Source organism: Hylobates moloch, unplaced genomic scaffold (genome assembly GCF_009828535.3).
Source record: "Hylobates moloch isolate HMO894 unplaced genomic scaffold, HMol_V3 SCAFFOLD_1, whole genome shotgun sequence".
In the NCBI taxonomy this organism is placed as follows: Eukaryota; Metazoa; Chordata; class Mammalia; order Primates; family Hylobatidae; genus Hylobates; species Hylobates moloch.
Window position 1 is genome coordinate 129777423 of NW_026652276.1, and position 21457 is coordinate 129798879.

General features: G+C 40.3%; 1 protein-coding gene and 1 non-coding gene across 2 annotated transcripts in view; one reads left to right on the forward strand and one right to left on the reverse strand.

Moving 5' to 3' along the window:
• The window catches only part of POU6F2 (POU class 6 homeobox 2), a 479743-nt gene that overhangs the window by 123890 nt on the left and 334396 nt on the right, over positions 1–21457 (reverse strand). Inside the window, exon 5 of the mRNA XM_058445593.1 lies at positions 6919–7289. Coding sequence (XP_058301576.1) covers positions 6919–7289 — 371 coding nt within the window. The remainder of the gene's footprint in view (positions 1–6918; positions 7290–21457) is intronic.
• On the forward strand, positions 17781–17912 carry LOC116809907 (small nucleolar RNA SNORA20). Its single transcript, XR_004370071.1, has one exon. It is a non-coding gene; the product is annotated as a small nucleolar RNA SNORA20 (small nucleolar RNA).

The following is a 21457-nucleotide window of genomic DNA, read 5'->3' on the forward strand; positions in this document are numbered from 1 at the left end:
ACAACCAGGAGAATATTCACTTGCAAGTCTATGCTTTGGAAGTTAATTTAAAAACCAGTGGAAAATTTACCCCAAACCTGTGGGAAATAAATTGAAGCTACAAGATGAGAAATAATTTGTGATCATGAAAGCACTAGAATATTGTATTAAGTTCACATAAATACTGGCCAAGCATTACTCATTCAGAGCAAAGTGCCAGCCGGCATATTTTGGGCATCTCAAATTGCCACTAGACCCTGCATCTATGCACATGAAGGCAAAACTGTTCCAGAAGCATTCTGAGCTAGACTTTGGGATTACTTTTATCAACCACCATCCAACAGCGAAGGGACTGGACAGTGTATGTGGCTCTAGGCTCTTTGCTGAGCTTGCTGCAGACAGACCATGGCTTTACTCGCACTGTCAGGATCAGAGTGGTTCTCTTTTCTTTGAGAAGTGATCACTTGCCATGTTCAAACGCTGCAAGAATCTTCCCACCCTCCTTTGAGTCTGGCACCCTCACCATCTATCGCTACTTGACGTGAGTTTCCACAGCCAGTGGTGTGAACACACTTCCTGCTTTGTTAAACCCCTTTCTACATGATTTGAGTAATCTACAGAGCAGTACCCAGGAATGGTAAATTTAGACAATGACAAAGAAGCACTACTGTATATAAGTAGATTCTTGGTAAACTAATTTTTCCCCTGCCACTCTCAAAGCAATATAAACTTTGTTGTTCCTCCTGGATCTCAAATGCTTGTAATAAATTCTTTGAAATGTCAGTAATGTTGAACTGAGGGTTTTTTTAAGGAGATTTTCTTTCTTTCATAAAAGGAAAAATTGTCCCTTGCAGAGTATATGGGTAAATATGTTTTGTTTATTTTATTCAGTCTTTAATACAGTTGGGTAAAGGGATTCTCATTTCCCACCCGACCTCTCACTGAATGAGTGAATCATGAATGAAGTCCTCAATTTTCTGGAAGGTAGTAAAAACAGAAGTAAATTCATACTCTTTTATATCTTTAGGCTAATCAATATTTGCTTAACAAATTTATAGCATACAGAAGCATTCTCATCAGTATTTTATATTTAATTTTCATAACTCTCTGAGCTTAGATGGATTTTCTTTTCCATAATAATAAAGTTTTCTTTGGCTTTTTAGTCAAGAGGAAGCCTTGCCTACCCCACGTGGACTCTTCCAGTTTTCCAAAGGTCCTCAGAACTCGGATTGCTCTGAGAGAATGTTGTCTACATAGTGATACTTCTATTATTTTTACTAACTTACTTAATTTCATAAAATCATAAATTAGTTCAGTGAAAAATGTCAGCCAAAAGAGTTATTTGATTGTCACAACATTTCAGTTCGATCAAAAATAATTGCTTTATTAGATCTGTGCAATGGGGAAGATGGATTTCTAGCCCCTTCCTTGCCCCAATTTGTTATCCAACATGCATTTATTTTTCTACTGTGCAAAATTTGGTGCAACATTCAAGTTCAACTAGAAAGTGAGATCAAAGACCTGGCCGAAATTTACAATGGACAGAATGTCATTGACTTTGGTGGATTTTTGCTAACTAAATCATTTAGACAGCCGGTAGCAAAGCTGAGAGGGATGAAGGTGAGATGAATGAGGCACTCATTTCAGGAACCGAATTTAAAGGTGTGTCCAGAAACGTAGTAATCAAGATGAATAAGATCTTAATACAATATTTTTAAAATAAGAATGAGTGCCAAAAATTCATGATCACTAAATGTTCATATGACTGATTTTTTTCTTTTGCCTCAGACTCCAATATGGCTCAATACTGTTACTGATCCTGCATTTAAAAATTTGAAATTTTGTTGTTCATAGACTTTTGGCGTTCATTTTGATTTTTGAAAATATTTCATTCAAACATTATCTGAATTTTTGAGTACACCCTTAAATTCTGCAACTGAGATGAGTGCTTCCAAGCCTCACCATCGTCTCAGTACTGGCTAGGACAATTCTGCATAGTGATTTAGCCCTGTGTAGGTACAGAGATGTCTGAGTTCTATATTTACAGTGGCCACACAAAGGAGTTATATGAATACACCCACATAGTCACCCAACTCTACACAGTTTTAGGGGTTTGTAACATAAAACTCCAATGGAACTGAAGGAGTTCTAGAAAGTATTTAATTTTACCCCCTCCCTTTTATAGATGGAAAAACAAACCTAGTCCCACAGAGCCTTGAGTAATATTGTGGTAAACTGATCAAGACTAATTGCTGGGGGGGAAGGGGGTTTGGCCTAGGACACTGGGTCTTTTCCATAGGGCAGACCCATGATTGGAGACCATTTGCTTTAGAGAAATTGAAAGTCCTATAGGTCTAGCTCCTTCTCAAGGCTTTGGGCTCTTTATTTTGAAAAGTGATAATGTACCACCTTCTCCCATCATGTATGCACTTTGGAACTTAGTACTAAGTTTGCCAGTGGGAAAATATCTCAAATGGGAAGACCAGAAGGTGATGCCCACTGCGCAACAGAGGTGGGATTCCTATGCGGTTTTACTCTGCTGTGCCTGAGTGGTAACTAGACCTTTCCATTAGCAAATGCACACGGTTGAGAATACATTTTACGCTCTCAAGCAACTTCACCTCCGAGGAGGAGACAGTGCCCCTCATTCCTCATACAAGCACAGATAGCTTTCACTCTCCAATTCCTACTGATCTCTCTCTCCCTCTGTTATTCATTAAAATGTGCAATAGAACAAGAAAAGGAAAAGATTATCCTGCGTCCTGCCATGCAAGATGGTACGCGGGAGGCCAAGGTTAAATGCAGCATTTGGTTTCTTAAGCTTCTCTAATGTATAGGTGTGGAAAAGCAATCTGGGACCAGAGCTTATAGCAGTGACTCTCTGAGGATAAAAACTTGACTTTAATTTGGACTCTCTGGCTAAGATAAAATCTGCTTCTGCTATCATTATCCCACTTATGTTTGTCCTCCACTCTCTTTTCACTCTGCCACCCAGCTGAGTGGGAAGAAATTAACCTGACCTTGAAGAATACTCAGAGAATCTTCAGGACCATCGAGTTTTCAATAGCCAATAAAATTCCAGAGGCCTACTAACATTGAGATTATAGACTCATAGGCCTGAAAAAGACCTTAGACCACACGGATGAGGGAAATGAAGTCCAGAGAGCTAAAGTGACCTATCCAAAGTTATGAGTTAGTTGGAGGCAGGGTCAGAACTAGAAGGGGGACTCAAGCCCTCTGGTTACCCTCTTCCACCTACACCATGACTGGGCTCCAACCATGCCCAGCATATCTCCAGACCACTCAAGAGGGAATATGTGCACAATAGGGCTTTTATAAGATGTCTGAAATTTTACCAGTGCAAATAAAAACTCCCAAGGAGTTTTCTTTTCAAGAAAATTCTTCTTAAAGTCATAGAAAGGAGGCTTTTATTTCACCATTCTTATGCTTATGGGGTCTCTATCCAGATTAAAATTACATATTGAATTGTTTTTTTTTTTTTTTTACCTAGATCGTGTTTTTTGCCCCAAAAGATTGCTTCGATTTATGTTTCTGCTTCTATCAAACACAGTCTATATTTTTAGTTTTAGATTCAGGCACAGCCTGTGGACTGTGCGTTTGAGCAAAAATAAGGAGTATGGACTGCTCTCCATCCTGGCACCCAAGGACTAAATTCAGCTCACAGTGCATCTCGTTTGTCCCACTCACTGTTTTTATAAATTTGATTTTGGGTTTTACAACCAAGATGACTTTACTTATTTACAGGGACTGCCAGGCCCTGAAGACCTCTGCCCTTGCATTTCCTGTCTAGAACTTCTCTCCTCAAGCCTCCTGGGCAAGAATGAAGCCATGGGTGGGTGGGTCCTGAGTCTCCATGGAGAATCTATAGACAGATATCCAGGGGCCAGCTTCTAGAGTCTGCTTTAGACCACCAGACGTCCTATAATGCTGAGCGATCAAAATTAATAAACAAAGTGATCCCCCTACCTGTGTGTCTCTGAAAGGATAATGCTTTAGACTCCTATCTATCTTAAAACAACTTGGTTTTGTAAATGTAATCCTTTTCACAGAATTGAGTAAAAGAGTAAAATAAAATTACACTGCAATATTGCAGAAAAGCCCAGTAAGAGGTATTTGGATAATTTTTGTTTAGAGTGTTACTACCTACCAACACTATTGATTTTTTTTCATCTCAAGAAATGACCTCACCCAAATATACCACACAAGCTACTTATATTTTTTTTTTTCTAAAGACATGGGAGCATCTGCACAGTTTTAGAAATAATTGTTGTCCTCCAAAGTTTTGTTTTTAAAGCAAAAAACCTAATTGACTGGCTTCCCCTGATAATCTACATTGCATAGTTCTAAACTAATATCTCTCCAGCAGATTTTTGAATGATGTAAAAAGATAAAGCCCACATGAAAATAAAGGATTGTAAAAGGAAATTTAGGCTATCATATGTGAATTTAGTTGATCTTTATTCCCTTAATAATCTTCAAACAAAAACACTTTATAAAGATCATTACTTTGGAGAGTTAAATATCTTTGCAATTCCTTTTAAATAGTTTTCTTTTTAAAAAGTTCAAACATTCCATGTTCCACAAACTCAAAAAGCCTGCAGCTAGTGTAAAACATTTTTTAAACCAAAATATTCTCTATTTCCTTTATACATGCCTGTAGTAAAGGAAAAAAGTCCTTTTATGCCTACCGACACAGATTTGTTCAAAATTAGTTCTGTATCTGCTCAGTAACATTTTTAAAAAAGTTTGTACCAAGTCACTCATTTGGTAGTCACCTGTTAGATCCACAGAAGTTAGAGTAACAGCTCCTCTATATTTAAATGTACTTTAAACATATTTATTAAGTTTATAAGTTAAAACTTCAATAATGAAAAATTAGAATATTCTCTCAGTGTTACAAAGAAAGAAATGTAGCCCTGAGCCTTCATTTGTTGCAAAAACAAAACAAAACAGTCCTGGGATTTCCATGAGAAACTGTTAGGAGAACTTTCAGAAATTCTCCTAAGTTTATTTTCATAAGGCTGCGTGGTCATTTCATCTAAAGTCCTGTCAACAGTCATTCAACAGGGCTTGTCTTCACTGGGATCTCACTGGCCAACAGAAATTTATAAAACACTGACAGTGTTCAGGGAAGGCTGAGGTCCACAGAGCTCAAAACTTTCACCTAATAGGAAGGAATACTGGACTATATAGGACAACTGGGGACATGCCTAAGTAATTTCACTCCTCAAGGAAGGGCAATTTTTTTCTTTGGTAATTTTACCTATTTTGGTGCCTGGAATAGAGAAATTAGATGGTATATAGGTACATCTAATGTAAGTGTTCTTAAAAAGCATTAAATTAATTTTTTGAAATAATAAAGTTGAATCCCAAATGCTGCCAACATTAAGGTTGCTGTAGTCACGCCTTTTGTAAATTTGATGACACCTGCTCTCTCAGTAGGTGTCAAGTGGACAATGAAGACGTTTTTGGCCCATGTTCATTTTAGTCCTGGGTCGAAGGTGTTATGTTGTCTCACCATCATAAGATTTGTATAAATACATCTTGAAACTCCACTCATGGAAATGTTCAAATTGAAAGTAGCTCTGGCCCAAGAGCCCAGAAAAACACAATGACTCATCTCTCCCAAATGTGTTCATTTCTAGGAATGCTTTGGGCCACACCACTGAGAATCCAAATTGGAGGAGACAAAGCTATGGGACAACAAACTAAGTTCTAAAATACCAAGTCTCTAATCCACCTGCCTTTCTGTCCATGTACCAACCTGTCTTTATTTTGTATACTTTTCTATTTAGGAGCCAAGGATACCATCGCTACTGTCATTCTCAGGCTGGGGAGAGCCAGACTGACTGAGATTCATACCCACCACTATGGCAGGGGGATGAGATGGCACTTGAAACAGGTCCACAGGCTGCTCACTCTGTTGAACTTTGTCACAGTACTACAAATACACGAAGTTGTCTGAAATCTCACAGGGAAAAATGTCATTGTGCAAGTCAAAGAATGGATGGCTTGGCTGAGTTATTAATTTCTGGATCTGATATGATGACATCACAGTCATTATGTTTTGAAGCTAATTTATTTTAAACACACCTAAGTTAAAAATGGTTTTCTGAAGTTTTAAGTCATATATATATAGGAATGGATAGGTGCATTCATAAATATATATATATATATATTTATGAATGCACCTATCCATTCCTTCTCAATAGGTAGGTTATAGATGAGCTCTCATGGTTAGCCTGAAATATCTATTTATGAAGCCCTCAGCCTCACAGTAATAAAGTAAACCTATAGAAGTTTTATTCCTTTATAAAGATGCATATTGGTTGAGGCTCTTGGCATGAATTTAGAGTACTTGTTAGTCTGTGGAGTAATGGTTGGAATCTGGGACATAAGACTGGGGCTAAATTTCTTTGCCCTCCTAACCCCAGAGAGTCTTTAGAAAAATAGAAACAAAAGAGCACAAAGTACTTAAGGTGAGACACTGCTGTATTCATAATATAGAGAAATAACCACCATGCCTCATGGACAGTAGATGCAGTTCTCCACGGAGCTACAAAACTGTGCTAGTAATAATTTTAATTGGATGCTATCTTTGCTGCCTTCAAAAAGTATCATAAAATGGAATTATTACAGGCTCCAAGTGCACTTATAGTGCTGGCCTCTCACAGAAGGAAACAGATAACATTTATCCTTTGGAGGGCAACAGAAGTGGGCTTCTATTTGTTTCGTTTACATGCATCCCCAGTTGCCTTCTAGTTGCTTCTTCTTCCCTATGTCTAAGAGATCAATTTGAATTAGATGCTGCAGAACTGGATGCTAAGTTTTGCGGTCCCTCTGCCTTTGGGGATGGCACCACCCCATGGAAAGATCCTTGGTGCTCCTAGGGGCAGATGGGAAGCACGGGGAGCATACCTGTAGAGGATTGGGTGGCGTGAGCGGTGAAGGCAGGCCATGTCCTGGAGACTGACTGGGTTTCTGCGGGGGGCTGGAGCTCTGCTGGGTTGGAGATGGTTGGTTCTGGTTCTGGGAGTGGGAGTGGGGTTGGTGCTGCTGGGGCTGAGGCGCCTGTTGCAGCTGAGATGTAGGAGCTGGCGGCTGATGAGAGGCGGGTGGTGGCTGCTGGGGTGGGGTGGGCTGCAGCGGCTGCTGCTGGGACTGCGAGGGCGCCTGCGGGGCTGGCTGCGGGTGCTGGTTGGTTGACGGGGGAGGCTGCTGCTGCTGCTGCTGCTGCTGCTGGAGCTGGAGCTGGAGCTGCTGGAGCTGGGAGTTCAGGGATGAGGTAGCTACAAGGAGAGAAAGCGAATGTGGAGTGAGATAACATGACAAAGTGTCTTGCTGGGTCTTGACAGCCTGTCCAGTGCAAGCGGAGAAGGGTTTCCTTTAGAAAATTCTTGTCCTCGCCCCCTGAAGCTCTTTGGTATTTAAGAGGGTTGTGAGGCACTGGGAGAACAAAGGTCACTTCTGGGGAAAGTTTAGAATTCCACAAGGACCAGCATATAACACATCAGGCATTACTTTAAAAGGTGGTGAACAATGCAAGCCAAAGGTGTGTGGTAGAAATGGAAATTGTTTTTTAACTACTGTCTCTCTCTCTTCCTTTCCATACTGCATGGGAAATACACTCATGCTTTCAAGATTTCATTTAGATTTTTGAAGTCTAACCAGTTTAGTTGTTTTGGTAAGTGTTTGACTGGAGTTAAGAACAAAAAACCAATTGTTTGCAATTGCCTTTTCATTCATCATCAATATCATTAATGGTATCATTTTCACTTGCTACTTCAGATCTCCACCCAGTTGCTTAGACGCCTTAGTGTCAAATTTCTATTTTTTTATTTATTTTTATTTTTTATTTTTTTAATTCAAAAGTAGTACATGCTTCTCCATTTTGCAGGGTCAAAAGCCTGAGTCTGAATTTTTTGCCTGCTGATTAAAGAGACAGAACCCCTAAACTGGAAGGATGATAGCAGGTGACTGAACCAAACAGTGGAGTGATTAGACATCAGCACCTAAGGACAGGACAGCACCTAAGGACTGAGGGAATGAAATCATCTTTTAAGATCTTGTTATAAGAAAGGTAGAGTTGGTGGGAGAAGGTGTCTTAGCACTGAGCACGCAAAATTTGTTCTCACATGCCCACGTAGCACTGAACAATTTCTGCAGCAGGAAGCTGGTTAGTTTGACCTAAGAATGGTCTAGAGAAATTTATGGCTAAAAACCAAGTTCATTTTCTTTTTTGCCTAAATCTCAATCTAAAAGCTTTCTAACAAGCCCATGAACAAATAAATATATAAGGATCAATGTCAAACCTACAGGCCTTAAAGGAAAGTGTAGCTGTATTGGTGAAATGACGATGCAACCATTCCCAGGGGTTTCAAATACCAATTCCGTGATCTCACGTACCATGTAGGGCTTCCAACTCGGTCCAGTTGGGATAGCAAGTCCTCACTGAGCCATTGAACTGCTCTAGGTCTATGCAAGCAGTCCAGTGAGTGGCCTGCCTTGCGTGTAGAGCCAGGGTGCTCTGGGGCTTGTGATGTGATCGTAGAGATAGAGATGGCATGGGGGAGGCCTGGAAAGTACACCGGCATCATCCTGTTTATTAGACCTTTTAGAGAAAGGCCTGCTTTTGCCATTTCCCCCTTTCTTCTATTTTACAAAATCACATTTTATCAAAGATCTGGGAGCCCCGCTCAATTCTGACCTCTCCAGATCTTCTGCAGTCTGGAGGATCCTGGGGCAGTGGAGCCTGATCTGTCCTTCTGGTGGAGTTCCAGACTTCAGGGACTTGATTGCATCTGGCCTCCTGCCTGATTCAAATCAAACCTAACCTGATGTCTTTCAGGTGGGGGCACATATGTCAATGCTTATTTCCATGGTTGACTTAAATACCACACTGCTTCATTTTGGTTAGAAAAGCATTTATCTAAATCAGCATTTAGAAACAGGAAAGTCTGGGAATATTGGCAGATAGATATTGGCAGACGGGTAGGCGCAGCAGACCCTAACCTACTAATGAGCCCTGGTCCCAAATATGTCTCCCTTCCTCCATATCCCTAAGTTCATATTGCTTGGGTATGTGTTTTCCATAACAGCAGCTTGACTGGAAAGGCATAAACCTACGCCTTTGAGTTACATAAACTAATTTGACATCTGCAAGCAAAAAATAATACAGAATTAAATATGTTCAGGTATATACCAGATGCAAAGGAAAGCAGGAGGGGCATATATGAACGTAACTTGGGTCTGAAAAACACCAAAGCCACCTACACACTAACATGAAAATGAGGGTTAAAAATGTGAAAATATAGTGCATCGAAGTGGCTCATTTTATAAAGCATAGTGAAATAGGACACAGAAGAATGAGAAAGTAAGATGAATAAAGTTAGGAAGGTTCAAGGCTGTATTAATATTTGAACTACAAAGAACGTTTGCAGATAAAATGATGCTTGTTGGGGTAAAATTCTGACCCTAAGCAGGGAAGGTTAAAGACTTTACTTTCTTCCCTGGTATTTATGCCCTTTTATGATGGTTTCTTCTCTGTCTTGTTACTATACACGACATAGGCCAATGTTAAATGTAAAATTTAACTGCAGAAACAGCAGCCATGAAAGGAAAAGGGATGCCCAGAAATACATTCTGAAAATTTACTTTAAAATTTTGAAAAAGAAACGCAAAACAAAATTTCATCAAACCAGATTTCCTAGAGAGAAGAGAGAGTTACGGTAAAGCCAGTGTCTTGAAATTTCTCAAATAAATAATTTAATATGACAAAGAAGCAGCCAAGAATCCTGCATTTTTCAATTTGTTCAGTTTCTATATATTAGCTGTAAGTCGTAAACAATTTCTCATATTGAATCTTTGTTAAAAGTTTCCTCAGTAAACCCCTACACATAAATGGAGCCACATCATCAGAGGTATCAGAATTATATCAGATGGGGTTTACACAAGAAAAGTCAAAAGCACTTGAAAAGCAAGTCCGTGGAAGATTCTGGAAAAATACAAATGTGTCCTATACTTAGCAATGTACAGAAAGAAAAATGGTGCTCAAATGCTAAAGGAAGTAGGATTTCTAGCAACATCCTAACCTACTTTATGCCAAAATATAAGATCATACTATTATAATCACTCTAGTCAGCATCTCCACTTCAGCATTTACTTGGACTTCTCAGGCTCAGGCAAATATGGGCATGGCTGGCAAACTGGTGGATTGGGTGTGAAAGCCTATTGGGAAGGAGTACAGCCATTACTCACTGCTGTTCACATACCTCCGGGTATGTCTGGGAGCTGGAGTAACCTCATCTGGATATGTCTACAGAGGGCAGAAAACCCACACTGAGGAGGAAGGAAGCAGCAGGGTTTATCACTGAAAGTGACCAGGAATCCTGGAAAGAAGCCTTGTGGTAATGGTTATCCAAACCCATCCACATCCCAGCCCCCCCGTGCAAGCCTGGGCTAAGCGAAAGAAGCCAGACAGCCTTGGCCACATTCCATTTATATGAAATGTCCAGAATAAGTGAATCCACAGAGACAGAATGCAGAGGAGTGGATGCCAGGCTCTGAAGGTGGAAGAGAGGAGATGCCAGTGGGTGTGAGTTTCCTTTTAAGGTGAAGAAATAGTTCTGAAACTAGACAGTGGAAATGGTTGGACAACATTGAAAATATACTTAATGTCACTGAATCATAGACTTAGTTAATAGTTAAAATAGATTTAATAAAGTGGTAAATAGTTAAAGTGGCAAGTTACATGTTATGTGTATCATACTACAAGAAAAGAGCTGTTTCTCTATATTCACACACTGGGGACCAAGTTACATTGCCTTGGGAAGCCACAGGGCAAGAGCATACTTCTCTTTTGCTCTTCATGGCTTTATGGTCCTGAGGGGTCAGGGCAGCCACCAGCAAGGGCTGTCCTGTTGGAGCCACAGGAGAGCCTTGGCCAGGGTGCCGGCACAGGGAGAAACACATTGTGCCCACTGGAGAGGCACAGGTTTGGCAGGGCAGGGCGTTGGGAACTGTGGACTCATTTTTAGTTGCACACAAGACCCCATCCCAATGGCTTCGAGAAATGCCGGGGAAGACTTGGAAGCTGCACACTGAGCAGGCACAGAACAGCCAAGGAAATCTGGGTTAAAAGTAAAACAGTGCTTCACAGTTTGAAGATACCTTCATTTAATATGATGAATTAGCTTTTCAAGACAACTGTGTGGATAGATGGTGTTATTGCCATGTTATACATATAGAACTCAGTCTCAGAAAGGTTAAGTGACCTTCCCAAGTTTACACAGCCAGTGAATACCCTGGGCACTTCCCAAAACCTCTTACATGACAGGATTATTTGTAATGATGAGGCAACCTGTTTTCTCCTAAGGGCTTGATCACAGAAGACTGCTCACGTGCAGAAAGATGCGCTCCATGGCTGTGTTTGTGAGAAGAGGTGGCTCAGGTATCTCATTATTGAGCCTAAATTGAAGGGTCTGCTTGTTCAACTCCTGGGATAGTGTACAGTTGTACCTCAGACCTACTGCAGGCAAATCATTTGTTTAAAGCCTGCTGATGAGAAATGTAAATGTGTGTTTTGAAGATAAAGATGCTAATTTGAGTATGAGCCACAAGTTATTATAAGGAACAGAGAAACATGGCTGTGGGGAGTGTGGTGGTTGCAGGAAGGGAGGTGAGAGGTATGAATGGAAGGGAGGTGGAGAAGGGCCATGGTATATGTTATTCATACCACTAGTTTACCTTGATGGTAAGAAAATGCCTCCTCCATGCTTAGACATAGGGTGGCAGCAGCTCTGTGCTCAGGCTTGGTGCCAGTTTAAGGAAAGTAAATAGGCATCACTTTACCTTGTCCACAGAACTGTGTGATATATTGTCTCTAGAGTATCCCCGGGGTGGCATCTAAGAGTTCCCCAGTTGGATTTGTCCCTAACTGGGGGAAGCAACTCCCTGATCAGCCCCAGTTGTAAAGAATCAATGGGCCCATGGAAAAACCTGTGTTCCCTGATGTAGCCTTTGCCTCCCTAACTCTGTATTTATTGTGTGCTTTTGCTCCCCACTAAGATCTCTAGAAGAAGAAAAAACAGGAATCTTGAGCATCCCAAAAGGAGGAATCTGAGTTAGTAAATGGAACATCCACACATGCCCATTAGGTAAGAATATCTCAGGGAGCTGAACCAAGGATGCAAATCAGAAACCCTTTCTGGTGTCCTCAGTAAGGGCATCCCTAGCCTGCACCCACAGATGGAAGTTTTGCAAAGTCGATGGGAAAAGGTAGATGGCTGGGGACTGGGGATTTTGAAAAAGTGTAGAAGGTGGAAACTTGCTGGGAGGTCTGCCTTTATTCTTTTTTTTTTTTTTATTTTTCAAATTGTAGATTCAGGAGGTACATGTGCATGTTTGTTACGTGAGTCGATTGTGTATAATAGTGGTAATTTGGCTTCTAATGTACCCATTCCTCAAATATTGAACATTGTACCCCAGAGGTAATTTTTCATCTGTCATCTGCCTCCAATCCTCCCTGTTTTGGAGTCCTCAGTGTCTATTATTTCTATTTTTATGTTCATGTGTACCCAGAACGCTGCCTTTATTCTTGGTAACAACGTCAGAAATGAGCAAAGTAAATTCTGCCTCAGAGATTATGATATGTGACCATCTTGCATATGGTCAGTGTTATCAGCTCCAGAAGTATTGCTACACATGTACTTAATCTGTCTTTTTGCTTCTTTTGCATTTAAGGTGGAGATCTAAGTGTCTCTTGAGACGTCAGGGGAAAATAAAGAGATAAATTCTTCCAATGAAAACATCCCTACACATTTTCTTGTATTGTCTGAGCCACCCAAGCTTCTTTCTTAGGTTGATTGTTTCTGCCAACTCTAGCAGCCTATCTCAAATTGTGGACCAGAATCACCAGTGGAGCTTGTTAGGAAATTAGATTCCAGAGAGTAGGGCAAAATCTGCATTCTAAAGACCTACCTCAGGGGATTGGGAGCCATTACCCTTGGGGCTCCTAGCAGCCCTACAGGGAGTTGCAGCAAGTGGGGAGAGTGTGACTTTTCCCTTGACTTTCAACCAGATCAGCTTGCAAATGCAGCTCCCCAACACTGAGACTATTTTTATATTTATTTATTTATTTATTTATTTATTTATTTATTTATTTATTTATTTTTTGAGACAAAGTCTCAATCTGTCACCCAGGCTGGAGTGCAGTGGCACAATCTTGGCTCACTGCAACCTCTGCCTCCCGGGTTCAAGCGATTCTCCTGCCTCAGCCTCCCGAGTAGCTGGGACTACAGGCGCGTGCCACCATGCCAGGCTAAGTTTTTGTATTTTTAGTAGAGATGGGGTTTCACCATGCTAGCCAGGCTGGTCTCGATCTCCTGACCTCGTGATCTGCCTGCTTCAGCCTCCCAAAGTGCTGGGATTATAGGTGTGAGCCACCACGCCCGGCCTGAGACTATTTCTTTTAAACAAATTGTTCTGCCATTAGAAAAAAAAAATGAAACAAGATCATCGGTTGGAAAGAAAAGAAATAGACATCTGGAAATCACCCAGTGTTCTTTAGTGCCTTTTGTTTTGGAAATTAGGGCAATTCACCAACCACTACCGCCTTTGTTGACATTTTAGGGCACACTCTTACTGGAATGTTTTAGGACAGGTTAAGTCTGAGACATAACATTAGCTTTTAGATGCCTCATTAAACGGGAAAGATACAGAGCGAAGGATGAGTGCCCCCTGTAAAGTAGAATGTAGAAGCTAAGCAAGACTACCCCAGGGGAGCTGCACCTGCTCAGCAAAGCGTTGGGGATGGGGGCTAAGCACTCAGAGGTGGCAAGTCCCCCATGAGTTCCCAGGGGGTGCTTGCTGAGGTCTCTTTATGGAACAGCTGACTTCCCCACTATTTCCACCTGCAGAATGACCCCACCTAGGCCTAAAATCTCAAAAAAGTAAGAGAAAAAATTGAGAAAACATTCTAATGTGGATGTGGGCACCCCAAAGTGCTTCTCCTCTCACTTACCCTAAAAAGCCCGTCAGCCTACAATCTCACCCCAAAACACTGAGCTCTCCATTGCTTTTCCCAGTCCTTCCAGATGTCTCCCGAGTGCCAACCAAGATGAAAGAAAAACAATCCACACCTAGACTATTCCGCCATGAAACTGCAGGACACCAAAGATAAAGATCTTTTAAAATCCAAAAAGATTTTGGAGAGAAAATGAAGGGCCACATATAGAGAAACATAAATCAAACTGCTATCATACCTCTCATTAGCAAAACTATATAGCTAAAATCAGAGGAACAATGCCTTCAAAGTTCTGAGGGAAAGTTATCTCCCACCAAGAATTCTATTGCTAGCTCAACTGTCTGGCCAGGGCCAGAGCAGAGGAAGGCCCATTCCGGAATTTACAAAGACTTAGACATCTTATCTTTACGTAATTTTATCCTTACATACTTTTCCTTACAAAGTTGAATAGGTACTTCAGCAAAATAAGGTTATGAACAAAGAAAGAGGAAGACAAAGGACCCAGGAAACAGCATTTAAGTCACTCAAGAGAGCAACCCAAGGGAGCCCCACTGCGACAGCTGTACAGCAGTTCCAGACTGCAGCCAGTCCACAGCAGGGCATAGGGGCAGAGGCTGTAAGGGGAAAAATCTGCAGAAAAAAGGGGGATTCCATAGTAATGAAAAAATATCTGAGATTTTGGAAGAATCTGAGAATGTGAAAAGAGAAACAAGAAAATTCAGGAAAAACCAAAGCCGTCGGGGAAAGTCACAATCCAAATATGAAGCAGCTGTTCCAAATTAGAACAAGAAGTCATTGAGCTTCCAGGAGAAAAACTGTTGAATTCAATGCTGAAGAAAAAGTAAGAAGTGAAAAGATGCTAGCCAATTCCTAAAGAAGATACACATTTCTTTTTATAATAATACTAACAATTTCAAAAGGAAGGGCAATAAGAAATTTCTGGCAAAACAAACAAAGAGCATTAGAAACAAATGCATGGTTTTATAAGAAACAATAAGAGAAACAAATATAAACCAATTGTGCAATAAAATGTGATGTACTACTTATCAGGGAAATGCAATTCAAAACCACAGCGAGGCCGGGCGTGGCGGCTCACGCCTGTAATCCCAGCACTCTGGGAGGCCGAGGTGGCCAGATCACTTGAGGTCAGGAGTTCGAGACCAGCCTGGCCAACATGGTGAAACCCCATCTCTACTAAAAAATATACAAAAATTGGCTAGGCATGGTGGCGTGTGCCTGTAGTCCCAGCTACTTGGGAGGTTGAGGCAGGAGAATCGCTTGGACCCAAGAGGTGGAGGTTGCAGTGAGCCGAGATCACACCACTGCATTCCAGCCAGAGTGACAGAGCGAGACTCCATTTCAAAAAACAACAACAACAACAACAAAACAAAACAAAATCAGAGCGAGATACCACCTCACTCCGTTAAAATGGTTATTATCTATAAGACAGAAAACCAGCGTTGGTGAGGATGTGAAGAGGGAACACTTACATACTATTGGTGGGATTACAAACTAAGACAGCCTTTGTGGAAAACAGTATAGAGGTTCCTCAAAAAGTCTAAAATGGAACTACTATATGATCTAGCAATCCCACTATTAGATGTATATACAAAGACAACGAAATCAATATAGTCAAAGAGACATCTGTACCCCCATGTTTACTGCAGCACTATTCACAACAGCCAAGATATGGAATCAACCTAAGTGTCCAGCAACTGTGAATGGATAAAGAAAATGTGGTACATATCCATAATGGAATACTGTTTAGCCATAAAATGAATGAAATTCTGTCATTTGCAGCAACATCAATGAACCCGGAGGACATTATGTTAAGTGAAATAAACCAGACACAAAAAGACAAATACCACATGATCTCACTCATATGTGGCATCTAAAAAAGAAAAGCCACAGAAGCAGAGAGTAGAACAGTGTTTACCAGAGAGTGGGGAAGGGTCAGGGGAGGAGAGGCAAAGCTTGGTCAATGGGTACAGACTTAAAATTAGATAGGAGGAGTAAGTTCTGGTGTTCTGTTGCACAGTAGGGTGACTGGGTAACAGTAAAGTATTGTACATTACAAAATAGCTAGAAGAGAAAATGATAAATGCACGAAATAATGAATACAACATAGATATGCATGGAAATATCAAATGGTACCCCACAAATATGTACAATTTCAATGTCAATTAAAATAAATAACTTAATTGAAAGTAAAATGTGGTGTGATTTTGAGCACCTGGTGGAGTATGAAAGGATGATGCACTTGGATGTTTTCTTTGAGTGGCACTAAAATCCACACTGAGAGGAATACTTGATCACTGCATATTTTTTTTTGGCTCTGCAGGAAATAATAAGGTAGCCATATTAAAGTCAAGAGTGTTTACTGACTTGCAATTTTTGGAACAACCTATAAACAAAGCATGAAAGATTTCATGAGAACACAAAAGCTATCATCCTTGACTATGTGGAAGGGAAAGCTTGGTGGGAGGGAGGAGGGGAAGGGAGGACCAGGGCACTACGTGGAGAGTAAAGAGATGGCTCTGTAGTTGACAGAACAAATAGAGACTTAAATATGCTACTTAAAATTATACAGTTAACTAAAAATAGTGCTATGCTTCTCTTTGGAGCAGGGAGAAAAAGAGAGTGAGAGATGTTGTAAGTGAACTAAACCCTCATACTCCACAGCAGGAAATGAACAGATGATTCATCAAGTTAATACAAGACAGAGATAAATTGGAAGTCTTTGGAAATACGGAGGTAAACTCATAAAGCTTAAAACCAGAAATGGTTAAATGTGATTCCCCTGGGGAGTAATCCTGAGGGTGGAGAGGAGGATGGCTGAAACTTAGCATGTTTTCAGAAGCCTTGTGGATTGAATTGATTTTTAACCACATGCATGTATTACATTGACAAAAAATTTAAACAAAAATTAGTTTCAAAACTATGGCTACATTTTATATGATAACAGCAAATTCCTATGTTTTTTTAGGCACTGTTTTAAGTATTCGACGTTAATTTCTTCATTGGTTTTCTCAACAACCTTATAAAGTCAGTCTCCTAAATTGGACTCTCTCACATGCAGACCCTGATCTAAGAATTTGAGTGCAAATGATTTAAAGAAGGGCTCCCAGGAAAAACCAGGAGGGGAGCGAGGACAGCAGGATGGGAGGGCAAGAAGCCAAGCAAAGGCAGGATTTCAGGGCAAGTGCCAGCCTCATCCTGATTCCAGGGAGCTCTGAAGCATAAATGACACCTTGGGGTTTATCCTGCCTCACAGAGTCCCTCTATTTCCTTGACTTCTCCCAACACCAGTGAATCATTGATTCCAGCTGGGGACCGGGCATAAACTCTAAAACATTTTGACTTTCCGTAAGGGGGAAGTGACTTCAGTGCCTAAGAATCAAATTACTTCTAAGAATCAAACTATATATTTTAAAACTATTATCAGAGGTGTTTATACTATGTAACAGGCCATGTTAAAGTACTCTTAAGAAAGTAGAAGTTGCCCTCAGAGAGGCAAGCTATGAATTTCCATGGAGCAAATTTATAATGGGTTGGTGAAAGCACAATCATATCAGGTCTTCTTGGCTTGCTTTCTGTCTCATATACACAGACATATAATAATAATATATTATATTTATTATATATTATACAATTATATATTTACAATAATATATACCATGTAATTATATTTTATACATATTTACAATGTTATATATAATATATATATTACACCAAGCCATGTTAAAGACACAGATGGCTTCCCATTTATTTGCTGCTTATAGTCTCACTGTGATATAAGCAATTATACACATGGGATAAAATAATACTGAGCCACTGTAAATTGAGATGAAGTAACCATTTTCATCTCTTCTGCATGGAGTAGACATTGTTTCTGTGTAGTATATCTAAATATCCTTGAACTGGTGAAGGTTTTAACATATTGACAGAAACTAAGTGTCTATCAGATGAAGGTTAGTCATTACGGGAAGTACAGAAAGATGGCATCACAGAAGCCAATTCTGAGGTTGCAGTGGTGGTCGGAGGCCATGCCCTATCTGGTCCAGCTGGCAGGCATATCCCACTGTGTAGACACATGTGGCCATTATATCTCTGAATAAATTGACATGTCAAGTCCTGTATTTATACTCATCCTGCAACTTTCTGACAAGATAAGGATTTTCATGGAATTGTCCTTTACGAGCAGAGAAGGTGTTGATCAAAGGGCAATAATATTAGCGCCCCTTGACAATTATATTTCTCTTTGTAAATTAAAATGGGCATTCTGGTTTTATAGTCTATCTTCTTCAGTTTGAGTCAGCATTGTGATATTCTGATCCAGCCTAGGACACTAATTACATTGAGTTTCTTGCCATAGGCTGAGATCTAGACCCTATACGGGACCAAATTCATCTTTGGCTCCACTGATGATACCAACTGTGGCATGAACCCTCTTTTGAAAAGTCAACAATAGACATTTGTTCCTGATAGATTAAGAAATATTCCCTAGGACTATTCCACAGGATGCTAGTTGCCTCATGTGTTCCATGAAAAACAAGTGTCCGATGGCCAAAAAAATTATTTGGGAGATACTGCATGTTTTATCCTATTTTTGAAAATTCAGTGAGCATTAGAATATTAATGGCTAGAATTTCAGCATTAAAGAAAGCTGATTTGGCCAGGCGCGGTGGCTTACGACTGTAATCCCAGCACTTTGGGAGGCCGAGGCTGGTGGATCACGAGGTCAGGAGATTGAGACCATCCTGGCCAACACGGTGAAACTCCGTCTCTACTAAAAATACAAAAATCAGCTGGGTGTGGTGGCGGGCGCCTGTAGTCGCAGCTACTTGGGAGGCTGAGGCAGGAGAATCGCTTGAACCTGGGAGGCGGAGGTTGTAGTGAGCCAAGATCATGCCAGTGCACTCCAGCCTGGGTGACAGAGCAAGACTCTGTCACAAAAAAAAAAAAAAAAGAAACCCAATTAACATTTTCTATCCAATACTGACCAAACTCATTTGACCTTGGAACACCATCTTTTTTTTTTTTGACACAAACTAATGCATACATATATGGAACTAATGTTATTGGTGGGGGGGCCTACTTAGAAATAACCTGAAGCTGTCACTGTCTTTGTTGTCAGACATGACTGTTTTATAAATGAAGAAATTTTATACATATGTCTATATATATGTACACAGAATTTTATATATATGATTTATATATTTTATATCAGGATCTCTGGAGAACATGATGAACTATTTTCAATATAAAATAAACATAATAAAATTCTTTTTCTTTTTTAGAGTAGGGGGGTCTCACTACGTTACCCAGCCTGGCCTTGATCTCCTGGACTCAAGTGATCCTCTCAGAGTAGCTGGGACTACAGGCATATACCACCATACCTAGCTTGCCTATTGATATTCTTGTTTATCCCTAATAAGATTACATGTGTTAATCCATATGTCAAGCTTATCCAGTGTGATGAAACTGGCGAATTCACACTGAAGAGAAATTTGAAGGTAATAAACATCCTTGATAGATAAAAAATATAAAGGTGTTAAAGTATAAATATGTGTTAAGTGGGTATATACATATGAATTTCTGTTTTTTTTTTTTTTTGAGATGGAGTCTCCCTCTGTCGCCCAGGCTGGAGTGCAGTGGCGTGATCTCAGTTCCCTGCAAACTCCACTTCCTGGGTTCACGCCATTCTCCTGCCTAACAGCCTCCCGAGTAGCTGGGACTACAGGCGCCCACCAGCACGCCAGGCTGATTTTTTGTATTTTTAGTAGACACAGGGTTTCACAGTGTTAGCCAGGATGGTCTCCATCTCCTGACCTCGTGATACACCCACCTCAGCCTCCTAAAGTGCTGGGATTATAGGTGTGAGCCACCACACCCGGCCTGAATTTCTTAATAAATGCAGTTTTCATGAAGGCAAAGTATTTCAGATAGTCTTGTAGGAAAGGAGAAAGAAATACAAAAAAGGGTCTTAAAGTGTACAAAGGTGGGAAACTGGAGCTGGGACTTTTCTGACCAACTAGGACAACCTGGGGCTTAGCTGAACTCTTCCCAGGCTCTGAGAAAGCATCATTGTTATGGATTTTCAGCTGTGAGGAGCTTGGTATGAAAATTCTGCTCCTCGAATAAGCCTACAGCATGAGTTAAAGAAGAAAATGCAGTTCTATCAATACTAAACATTTTAACAAGATCTTCTTTAAGACAAAAAATTTAAATAACCCTCTTCTGCCTTTTCCCATCAAATTTCAAGCATTTTCCAGGTGTTAATACGATAGCAAATTAGAACTCCTAGGGTTTGAGTGGGCATTTTGATTTAATTCTGGTGGATAGATTCTACATGTTCCTTGATTTTGCTTAATTGATGTTTGAATAACCTGCAAGGAATCCATAGACTGTTTATGGAAACATTGATTCTTGATTTGAAATCTGTTTGCTCAGCAGATGGGACCAAATTTATCCATCAGAGAATCTAGCTCTCACACAAGAACTAGTAGTATTCTCTCCTTACAGAGTTTGGCAGAGGATCGGTGAAGAACATGGCAGAAACAATGGGACTCTCCTTGGATATCAGTTCTTTGTGCTCTGCAAATTCTCCAATACATGGATAACCAAGTGGTTGTTGTTGTTGTTTTTCTAGAAGTCTGAGATTCACTGTCTATGCCTCACTGTCTTCTTGAAACCAAATGAGTTTAAGGACAGAATATACATTTGGGTGAGATAGGAAGCAGCTCAAAAATGTGCTCATGTCACATTCAATCTCATTATTTTTCCTCCAATAATGTGAAAAAGACCTATTTACATCTTTGATGACTTCTTAGAAGGCCAATCCACCTTGGAGGTTAAAAGGTTTAAAATTAGAGCTAACATTTATTGAGCATGGGTTTTCCAGGGATATTTTTATATTTATAAAAATTAACGTAGAAGAGAACGCATAAGCCATATTCACTAAAAATTATGCTACGGGTATGGGGGGAAGGGAGAAGTATGCTCAGTTTATATTCCTATGTTAATAAAATAATTCCTTCAATTCAGCAAAGCAAGATGCACCCCAGCTTTCAAAGCATCAGTGTTTGACTTTTCCTTCAAATGGAGATTTGTAGGAGAAAATATTACAGACAATTCAATGGCTACTGTGCCTGGTTTAAACACAGCACTATGCTCAAATTTCTTTTAGGCTATAGAAACATGGGCCAGTGCTTATTTTCATGGTTGATTTAATCCATCCCCTGTGCCAGTGTGGGGATTATTCCCTACAGTTATTCTCCAGTGATCTGTCAGTTCAGATTAAAAAAAGTTAAGTGACAAAGATGCAGTGGCTGATTCCTTTAGAAGGCTGTGGAACCTGGAGTATACAGCAAGAGACTTCTTTTTAAGGATCTGACTATGTTCTCTCTTTAACTTCCCTCATATCGCCACGAA